The 11,278-nt window shown below is 40.9% G+C and overlaps 1 protein-coding gene across 1 annotated transcript; it reads right to left on the bottom strand.

Moving 5' to 3' along the window:
* Positions 1–291: 291 nt before the first annotated feature.
* Positions 292–10,540, bottom strand: adrb2b (adrenoceptor beta 2, surface b). Its single transcript, XM_023429474.2, has 4 exons — positions 10,357–10,540; positions 7,256–7,418; positions 6,801–7,092; positions 292–5,222 (listed from the first exon to the last, which is right to left on the bottom strand). Exons 2-4 carry the CDS (start codon positions 7,413–7,415, stop codon positions 4,217–4,219), a joined length of 1,458 nt encoding a protein of 485 aa, XP_023285242.1. The 5' UTR covers positions 7,416–7,418; positions 10,357–10,540; the 3' UTR covers positions 292–4,216.
* Positions 10,541–11,278: the final 738 nt, after the last annotated feature.

Consider the following 11,278-nt stretch of genomic DNA (forward strand, 5'->3'; position numbering starts at 1 on the left):
ATGTAATCAAACAACCGAGGGGAAATTTTTTTCACATGATTCTTTCCAAAACCGAGGTCAGAGCCATGTGACGTGAAGCGTGCATTTTTTTTTATTTTTGCCATCACTATCTGCACAGATTTAATGATTTAAATTTAACACAGGATGAAAATGTTGTTTTCATGGACTTTCTGATGTTCTCATCTTGCTGCAGTGACGCACGTACTGTGTGTCAGGTAGGTGTGTGGATACAGACTTGTAAAACGTCTTGGTGTTGAGTTGACAAAAGGCGATCCACAAAACTTGCGAACATTTTGAGGACAATCGTATTGCACATTTTATTAATAAAAAACAAACACAAATGAAAATGAACACAATACCCAGGACACTAGTACATACAGTTGGTATACAGGACACACAACATAAGGGCATACATTAACTTTAACATACCTAAAGTGGAAAGTTGTTCCTTGGAAACAGGTCACACACACACACACACACACACACACACACACACACACACACACACACACACACACACACACACACAGTGCCTTGCTGTGCATGTGTATGTGTGTGAGTGTGTATTGAGGCAGTATAGCTGATTGTATTTCCCCTGCAGCAGCTGATACTGTAGCTGCTGTGACCGCCTGCACCTGTCACTGTACGTCATGCCTCACACACACAAACACACAAACACACGCTCACAGGCGTAAACTCGAATGCAAACAGACGAGCCGAGTCTTCAAGAGTGACTTGGATGACTGGATAAGCACAAAAGGCGTCTGTCCAGTGGGCTTAGTTAAAAAGGTTAAAGCTGCAGTGCGATGTGAATCACATTTCCATTCTCATCTTATTTGTTGACAAAGAGCCTCTTGAAGTTTTTTCAAGTTTCCAGGGTTATGGAAATTTTTATGATACACCTTGGGAGAAACTATGGCCGGCTTTTTGATTAGATTGTTTGATGAATGCTGGGTTTGGGCAACAGCGTGCAGCTCCTTCTCTGTCAGAATGATTTTTTAGCCCAGCTGGCTACATGACAAAACCGCTGTTTCCATTATCGATTGTCAGCGCGCGCCAATGCTAAGATGGGAACGTTGTTATGCAGCAGCCGGCCCCGTTAAAAGGAAGGATTAGAGTAGCAATCAGTCTAAGAATCTGTTCCCGCACTGCTCTTTTTCAAAAGCAATTTGTAACCAAACAACAACCGCAACAAATCCCAAAGAAGGTTGTAAGCTACACATATTTGGTTGACTTGTATAGACGGCTAAGTGAGCCTGACTTGTTTGGCCAAATAGCTCCAGGCCGTTTGTTAGAAAGGAAGCTGTGAACAGTCTTATTAGATGTTAAGCTGATTTTTCACCTTATTTGTCTGCAGTCATGTTTGGCACATTTTAACTTCGACCTGACTATGTTGATCACACACACACACACACACACACACACACACACACACACACACACACACACAGGCATAGCTTAGCAACACTTTCAAAACGATACAATTTCAAAATTTCGTCCTTTTACACACACACACACACATGTACAACAGCGTTCAAATAAATATTTACAGAGATGAGATGACATTCATGTGACTCTGATGGAGGTAGAAAAGAATCCCGTTCCTTTACTGACAAGCTAAACTTCAGTTTCAACAAAGCACATTTCAGATGTGGCTAAGTTTCCCAAGACAGACACACTAATACCATAAGTGTAGACTCAGTGTTTCAGTGCTGCTCGACGTGTGTAATCTGATGAAGACAGATGTGATACAAAAAGCACAATAAAACAGCTCTTGGCTCAACTCTTGCTCGGATAAATTCAATTATTACACATGACAGCAAATTCAGACAACCGTCGGAAAGCATTTGAAACTCAGTTGTTTTTTTTTTTTTTTTTAATTTCAAATTCTGTTGAATTTGAAAATTCAATTGGATTTCAAAGAGAAAACTAAACTACTGTCTTTTCTGACTTTTTGGTTAATCCTAATCTCACTCACGCTTCAGTACATTACAAATATTCAGTGGCATGTTTCAAGTTTTTTTTAAAATGCACACATAATCAATAATCACAATAATAACAAGTACACAATAATCACAAGTACACAAATCATACATGCAAGCAGACACGTGTAGATCATTTTTACAGTACACCATTGCCAATTATTGACCCTCAGGTTTTTTTATTTTTTATTACTCTAATTAAATAATTAGCTATACATGTAGAGGCTGGGCTGGGGAGGGTATTTCCCAAATGTAATTTGGAGTATAATGTGATCTGATGTAGGGAGTCTTTACACAGTATTTAGGATGAATTTGCAAAATAATGATATTGATCTTCCCTTCAACCAAGTTTCTGAGTAATGTTAAAGGTAAGCACTTAAAATATGTGTTGTTTGATTGCTATGGTTTTACAGAGTGCAGCAGCACAATGTTATGGGAACAGATTCCACTGCATGAATTGGTGATCTCCCCAGCTCCGTCTGACAGATTACAATGTCCTTACTATAAAAGAAGTAAAGCCGACAGGATAACGGTTACGAGTTGATAGATAGAAATGTTTGGAGAGAGACACAGAGAAAATAGAGCCAGCAAATATGTGATGAAAGGAACAAGCAGTAGAGAGAGAAAGAGCAGTAGTCACAAGTTTGGGTCTCAGGTCTGATACACAAATGGTTTTGCACCAGCTATGAGGTTTATTAGGAAGGAATGAATAACAGGGAGATAGTCTGATAGTCTGAGGTCGGTTATTACAAGTGATCCTCAAATGTGACCCTCTCTTTCAAATAAGACTTTTAGCCACAGGGCAGACAAAATGTTTTTTTTTATCTCTGCTTTGTGGAGGCTTTGTTTGGATCTGCGACTTGCACTTGTATTCTTGGCAGACAGAGTTATTAGCCCTGTAAATGTGGTGCTGAATTCCTGCTTGTGCTTCCTGCCTTGTGTTGCAGCTTGGCCACAGGCAGGTCTTAATTAATAAATACCTAACAACTGCAGCGGGATTATATCTAAATGTTTATTCAAATTCACCTCAAAAGGCCCTGAAAACTTATTTTTCTCCGTCAGGTTCTTACTGTGGATGATGGGATCATACAAGAACACACAATTTTCTGCCAAAGTTCGAGTTTTCATGATTTAACATGAGAGATTTCTGCGATCAAATCACACCCACACAGTCTTAATGGAGCAGATCAGCTGAGTTATTGACTCTTAGTAACTAATGTATTGTTTAACTTTGATTGATGCTTATTTAGGCTTTAAGAAAATGCAGAACGCATGTTTTCATGTGAATCCCAGTCATCCAAACTGACCAATCAGGCCCTGGTATAAAATACCGTATGCAGTGTTAAAAACAAAAGGCTACTGCTCCAACTCTTTTTTTTTTTTTAGCAATAAACTGAGACACATTCACAGCTGCTATCCTTCCAGGTGTTGCTCTCTGCCTTCTGAATGTTCTACCATGATGATAAGCAGTTGGTGCAACGACATCACAGGTATCACTCCATAAAAATGAGCAGCTTTCAGTAAAGGAGCATTTTGGAATGCATGAGCCTGCAAGATATTTTGATTCCTGTTTTTTTGGGGTATTTTATTGTCCAGCTGTCATTAAAGCCTTTTCTCTTCTTTACTGTGATAAAGGGAACAGCACACTTATCCTTAAATAATTTACTCTTATTTGTCCTGTATTTCAGTAGCAATTCATATGCAGTCCATTATGACATCGCCTGTCTGCTGTCCATTTTCTATAAACAAAGGGTTGACAAAATAACAGAAACACCTTCCAATAATAAACCTGTTATACCAGTTTGATGAAGCTCCTACTGTTTGGTTTCACTCTGTGAATGCAGCTTTTCTTGTTGTGTGTTTATCATAATTTTTGAGGCGATACATTTTGCAAACTTTTGCACTGAATCGTTGTGAATGCGATTCAGCTTTTTGGTGCCTCAATACATTGTGTTGCGATGCCTTGAATATTCACTTAAAGGTTTAAGTCAGGCCTCTTTTAAAGAATCTTGCTAAACATTGTTTACTTGTGTAGCCGCTGTCGTAGTTGTGATCTGGAGCAGCAAAGAGGAACAATGAACACAAGTAAAAGTAACATTGACTGAAGCACACTTAATGGGGTATTTTCTAACCGCACTGAGCTGCAGCCTCAAAATGACCGAAAAGACACAACCAATATAAGCTCCATCAAACTAGTGTTTACTGCACAGTGTGTATTCTGACATCCTATTTGGTCAAGCAGTAGAAGCCATATTTTCCTTAAAGCTCCCATTGGCAGAACTGTTGGCCCGCCAGTTTGTCAGAGAACCTGGAGCTACTTCTAAAACCTGCTCACAGTGAGACGTTGGAAGAGCCAGAGTGAGCGGGCTGTCTCGGATAGAGCTCTCCTGACGGCCCTCCCATGCTGACGTCTGCTGATTGTCCACCCCCCTGACACCACTCAGGTCTGAGTCCCCATTCGTCCTACCTGGGGACTTGGAGTAACAATCTCTCTCTCTGCACCATCCCCATCCTCTCCTCCCTCCCCAGCCTCCCACTTTGCTCCTCAGACAGAGTATTTCCTGAAAGGCGTGTCTGAAGTCAGGGCTGCTGCAGTAGATGAGCGGGTTGAAAGCTGAGTTGGAGTATCCCAGCCAGTTGAGGAGTCTGAAGAGCAGCTTAATGTCACCCAAGTTGAGGAAGGACATGAGGATGTTGAGGATGAAGAAGGGCAGCCAACACAGTGTGAATGTTCCCATGATAATCCCCAGAGTTTTTACAGCCTTGTGCTCCTTAAGACAAAACTTTAGACGCTTTGTAGTGGAGTGTTTTCCTTCCCCCTTTTCTGTCCTTACTCCCATTTTCTGCATGTTTAGTCTGTCCTGTCCTGCTTGTTCTCCCACCTCAGTTTCTACCCTGAGTTTATTCATTGTAGGGCTATCATTGGGATAAGCCAGCTGTGCAGTGTAATGCAAGTTATAAAAATGCCTCTCCCTGCCTCTGATCTTCTCCAGCTGTTTCTGCGCCTCCTGGAAAACCCGGCTGTACAAGAAAATCATTACCACCAGTGGCAGGTAGAAGGACACAATGGAGGAGGACACAGCATATGCCGCATTGGTGTTGAAGTCGCAGCAGTACATATCGGCCAAGCACCGCTTAGCTTCATCCTCACGTGACACCCACAGCTTCAGATGAATGGGCAGGAAAGAGATGAGGGAAGCCACTGCCCAAACCCCGAGGATCACGGCCAAGGCACGACCCCTGTTAGAAAGAGACGATATTGTAAATATGTTAGTGAAAACACAGATAAGTGAGAAATACTGTGCTAGTTTGACATTATGATCACTATTAAAAAAGCTCTGTCAAACCAAGGAGCGCTACAGATTCAGGAGATAATTCTCTGTAGGTTCATCATGCATTGGTATTGCTCAGAAAAAGTATGAATTATAGCTGTTTTAACAAACGTTTTAGCTGTTTTAACAATAATGTAGCAGCAAACTTTTATGTATGTTGTACTCTGAGTTTCTCTGTTTTTTGTTTTGGTATCTGGTCTGGCAGCATGTGCCTGTTACTGCATGTACACGTGCATGTTAGTGCATGTATGTGTGCGCGTCAGTGCATGTGGATCCCTCCTGTTAAACCATTGGCCTTCCCCATGTTCATAAACACATATGGACCGCCCACAGGTGAGATTGCACAGTGCAGTGTGCAGCATTCAGGTGAAACGAACATCCAGAATGTCATCCACTGATAGAACCACATTTTCGCCCAAAAACATCCCAGACAAAGAAAGAGATAAGACCAGGGCACAGGGACTGGACATGGGGACTACCGGCTCAAATCCTGGTCGGCCAGTGGACAATAAAAACATCCATAAAGTTTTTACCGTCTCATTTGTGCGTCCGGTTCTTTCTCAGTCGGACCTTGGAGCCAGTACTGCTCTGGCTTTAGCAGAGGAGAGCTCCACCAGCGGCTAAAGGACCCCAGCTTGACTCAGACATGGCTTCTTCTCCTCCACATGTAAGTAACTTAATGGCTACATAATGTTACACGTTTTTTTTTTCCATTAATGAGGAGCTACAGTTGCCATGGTAACGTTAGCTAACTGCTGTTATGAATTTGTTCGGCAAATGTCGCTATCGCTAGCTGGCTAGCTGCTAGCATTGCTGTGGAGCATATCACGGCCATGTTAGCCTGGGTTAATGGTTGTGGCTTGATTGTTTTTTGTTGGCTCTTATGTACACAGGGTAACTGCATGCCATTGTACTTTTTGTTGTGTGCTTAGTGGCCGCTTTCACTCGGCTTCTTAACACCTTGCTGACTGAGAACTGAAGGGAGGGGAGGGGAAGTTGTGGCCGAGGAAAGCGTTTGTTTTGGTCTGAGATGCTGGTCGTTTAGCGGGATATCTAGTGGCAGTGAAGATTTACAGAACATATCCAGCTATGCAGGAGGAAGGATTTAACCACACTGAGTTATACAGAGCAGAATGCTACCATTGTAAATCTTTATGGATTCACATTTTCTAGCATGGTGCACCTGTGGTCATAACCCAAAACGTGTGGTTTCAACAGCCTTTGAGAAGATAGAAAACACCTGCTGTGACATCACTGATTGTGGCTTGGCTGGATGTGCAACATGCTGCAAGGTTTGAACATGCAGACTGGAGCGGCAGTTATCGTCTCTATGTGACTGACTGTAGATTTATCTATTAAATGTTATATTCATTTAGCAACCCAGGCCTGAAGTTTTGAAAAGTTATATGATTACCTATTCAGTAAGAATTACTTTTGATTCTGAACCAACACAACCAGACCAAAATGTCAGCATCTTGGGTCATACCTGGTGAGCAGCATTGGGTATCGGAGTGGCGAGGTGATGGCGAGGTAGCGGTCCAGAGCAATCACACACAGTGTTTCTATACTGGCTGTCACACACAGCACATCAGTGGCCGTCCAGAACTCACACATGAAGTTTCCAAACTGCCAACGCTCCAGCAGGATGTAGCTGGAGCCAAAGGGCACCACAACCATGCCCATGATGAGGTCAGCGACAGCCAGAGAGGCGATGAAGAGGTTGGTGACTGTTTGGAGTCGTTGGAACCGCAGGATGGCGGTAATCACCAGGACGTTACCTTGACAGAAGAAAATATACATTCAGAGTAATGTAACTTGAGACAGTTGAATGTCGTCTAAATCAGCTGTAAAAAATATTTTTTAGTTTTGACCCTACAATCAGTTAATCCAAAAAAAAAAATCCGCTGACTAACTGAAACGATGAAATGTTTTGTAACTTACCAAAAACTATGGCCAGAACCAGAATGGCCATTGCAGCACCCAGCAGCACAAGCTCAGGGTCACTGTACTCCGACGAGCTCGCTGACAAATCAGAGGCCAGTGAGGAGTTGCTGTGCTGCGATTGGTTAACCTGTGCTGACACAGTGCTCACAGGTTCCATGATCTATAGTCATAACACACACAGAACAACATGGCTTCCTTCATAACGGATTAAAACAAATAAAGACTAGCTATATATGTTTTTAAAGTGATTGAAATTCAGAACAGCTGCAGTTTTGAATTTGAGTCATCCTGTATGAGAGCAGTTTAAATAGGAGGAGCACCTCTAAGAGATGGGTGGCTTATGTTTTTACATTTGCTTGTGTGTTATGGGGATTTAGTTGTTTGCACTGTTTGTGGGATTTTGCCGTCTTCAGTATTGGTTGTGTGTCCAGTTGAGGCTTAAAGTCTTTCTTTACTCCCCTCAGTGTTGATGAAGATGGGCTACATCATCCTTAAATCCTTGCACTTATCTATATGTTGCACTACAAGTTGAATGTTGCAAACACACTTATAGCATCAGCAGCAGTTACCTGTAGTGGTAAGTGAAGAAGGGCGTTTCCTGCAAGTGCCAAACCTATGTGTTTGTGCCTGTATACATGCTATATATATTTGTGTGTGTGTGCGCGTGCGTGCGTGTGTGCGCGCACAGAGAGATGAGTGTGCATACGATATCAGAATATAAGGTCAACATCAAGTAGCATGAGGGAGGTCAGCAGGTTAAAGTTTCTGCCATTATCTTACAGATATGAACATATGTGTACTTTCACAGAGGAAGTTGGGGCTTATGGAATGATACATATGCTAAAGCAGCATATGCAATAGTATCTGCAAAAGGGCAGCAGCCGTAGTAACATTGCCAGAGTAAGACCAGGCAGCTTAAATATACTGTCTTATTGCTATGGTTGCATTGAACATATGTTGCAGTGAGTACAATACATACTGTATGTTGTGTATGAGTCTGCCTGGACTGGCTCAGAGGCACCACCACATAAAATTGAAATTTTGATATAATGCATTTTTAATTACTCAATTATTTTCATAGTAAGGCTAAACAGTATGTATAGGAAAAAAAAAAAGCCATTAGCTTTCATCTACACACGGTTGGCTGGCTGAGCATGAAAAACTCTTTTATGGTGTAATTGACAGCAGAGATGGTTTTGTAGTAAGCAATGGTTTAGGATCATAACTGGTCCTACAGTATTACTGTTTGAGCTGCATTTTATCTGTTTGCTTTGTGCGGCAGTTTATTTTATTTTTGCATTATTCTCATACACACAGTTAAAAGGGAACAGCTTATGTACGGCATTTGTTTTTCAATGCACCTCCAGAGGTTGTTTGGTTAACTTCTGTTTTCATGCACACTTGGGTTTTTTTTATGTATGTTGACTTAATTCCAACACACTCACAACACATATTAACACAGGCTGTAAATAGTTGCATGGATCCACAAGTGTTTACCCAGTTCTCCTTTGGTCAATGAGCAAAGTGTTGAATTTTGGGATGCATGTCAAAATGCCAGGGCGGACCATAATGAGATTATTTTCTTATGACAATCATCTCACAAGTAGAGCCTTACAGTGTCATTACATTAGTGTTACAAGGCAGCGAATGTTAATTATCAGTGTTGGTGTGCTGTCAATCATTCTGTCTGTCTGCTGTCCTCATCAGGCACCTTTGTGTCAAAATTTGTCATTGTTCCTAAGTGTCCCCAAATCAACGTGTTTACATTTAGAGAATATGGAGGTGCCAGTGTGTGGGGCAAGTTTCAGTGTTTCATCACTGATGCTTTGAAGGCTGTTTCAATTGTAATGGATGAGGCGTCGTCTAGTCAGATAATAATGCACCTACATACATCTAATACCAGGCTAAATGTCACCGCCCAAATTATTTCATCTAGATTCATGTTTGTAAAATGGTTAGTGCACTTGTTTCTTTCCTCATAAAGCCTTAAGCTAACCTTGCCACCTTTTACATCGATGGATCTTTCATGGTGCCTCATGACTATTCACTGCCCCCACTGATTAGATCAATAATCTGGGCGGCTACCTCCACTGACACATAGTCAAGCTTGCCAAAGAGGCTCTGCTCTTCTCCCTCCCTGAGCTGTTTAAACAGTCACACACACAAAGAAACTTGACCGTCTCCCTTAGGCCAAGAATCAAACACAAAAGATTTACAGAGACATAAATAGCCCAATATTTAAGCAGAGGAAGCTTGGCGGTGGCAATTACACTGAGCACTTAAACACACACAAAAGTGCCCACAATAGTCCATGCACAAACACAACACACAGGCACAAGTGCATGTGCAAACACAAAAATACACACGCACACAAAACACCCAGCTTTTGCAGCGCTTAGTAGAATAAACTGACGACAGTAGACCAAATTGTGAGGGAAGAGAAATGTCTTTGTGCACTTTGAAAAGCACAAGCACAAGTCATAAAACATTTTGCTGTCGTGATAAATCAAACCATATATGTCAAAGATGAAAGCTAGTTTGGATTTGTTAAATGTGAGAAAAACACGCTGAAAAAATCTGACTAATTTCTGTTCAATTATGTTTGGCCAGATCCCCTTTTCATTTGGCTGTTGTTAGAATAAAGAAAAGAGAATCAGAACGATCCTTTTGAAATATTTGAGACTTTAAAGTTTTAACACCTGTCGTGTATGTACAAAATCAATTCATTATATGTTAGAAAAGATTCAACTTTATCTTATAATTTCATTCGTCAGCTTTTAACTACTGTAATACACTGTTAAAACTTTGGAAGATCCGAGTCTTTTACTGTGTAAAAATGATTATAAACATTTTAATGCTACTAGTTTATCCATTACCATGTAATTCAACACTAAACTCCTTTTATGCTTCAGTAATGTGTGAATAATTAGACACTTGTGTGTCACATACACACACACACACACACACACACACACACATACACACACACACACACACGCACATACACATACATATATATATATATATATATATATATATAGATGATAGATAGATGTATATGTAGCATATGTCTTTAGACCTGCAGTTAATTTTCCTACCTCCAGGCTCTGTCCTGTGCTTTACAATCCAGTGATTTGATAATCCAGAGGCCTTTAAATCCACATCACAAAGTATCATCATAATGTGTTTGTCAGCAGCTTTTAGCTTCTCTTCCTCTTGCTGTTATGAATGTCTACTTTTGTGTGTGACACACACACAGCCTGCCATTCTCTCTTTCCTCACTCACTTGCCCTTTTGAAGCAGCTGAGCCCGTTACCCTTTATATAATCAAGCTCTGATGACATCACAGCAGGACAGTAGCCAATCAGAGGACAAGGACTGGCTTTTAGTGTATATCTCATGGCTGCAGTGCAGCTGAGCTGCCAAACAAAAACCACACTTCTGTTTTTGACTGCTGGGTAGCTGTACTGTAGCAGTTCAACAAATCTTCAACCTGAACCCTACTAGACTTTATTCCCATTTGTTTCCATCCCACTAGCCTACTCAATCAGATCAGATCAATCGGATCATTTCAATTAGTTTCACTATATTTCAATGAGACACTCACATAGGTGAAGTTGTGGTACACAACACCGACACCACAATAAGCACACTGAAAAATTAAGTACTGCTGAAAAAAATGGCTGCATGTTGAACCTAGGTTAGAGGAGCTTGAAGACAAAAGTTCAGACTGCAAGACAGTAATATGAGCTCTTCCTCTTGTGGTTTAATAGGGTATAATAAGAATTGCTTTGCATTACTTATATTATTTTACAGTTAATGAGAACAGACTCAGACAGGTTCTCATCAACCAGTACAGTTTTATTTTAATTAGTTTAAACTGAGTTAAACTGACTATACCAATAATTGTTCCAGAGTTTACTCAAACTTCCTGTTTTTTAATCTACATGGATAACTGACTTAGTGTGATTTTGATTTTTCACTTCTTCAAAGCTGGTTTACCATTTGTCTGTTGTCAAA

The sequence above is a fragment of the Seriola lalandi genome, unplaced genomic scaffold (assembly GCF_002814215.2).
Source record: "Seriola lalandi dorsalis isolate HSWRI2012SDOR001 ecotype SW California unplaced genomic scaffold, Sedor1 jcf7180002054893, whole genome shotgun sequence".
Taxonomy (NCBI): Eukaryota; Metazoa; Chordata; class Actinopteri; order Carangiformes; family Carangidae; genus Seriola; species Seriola lalandi.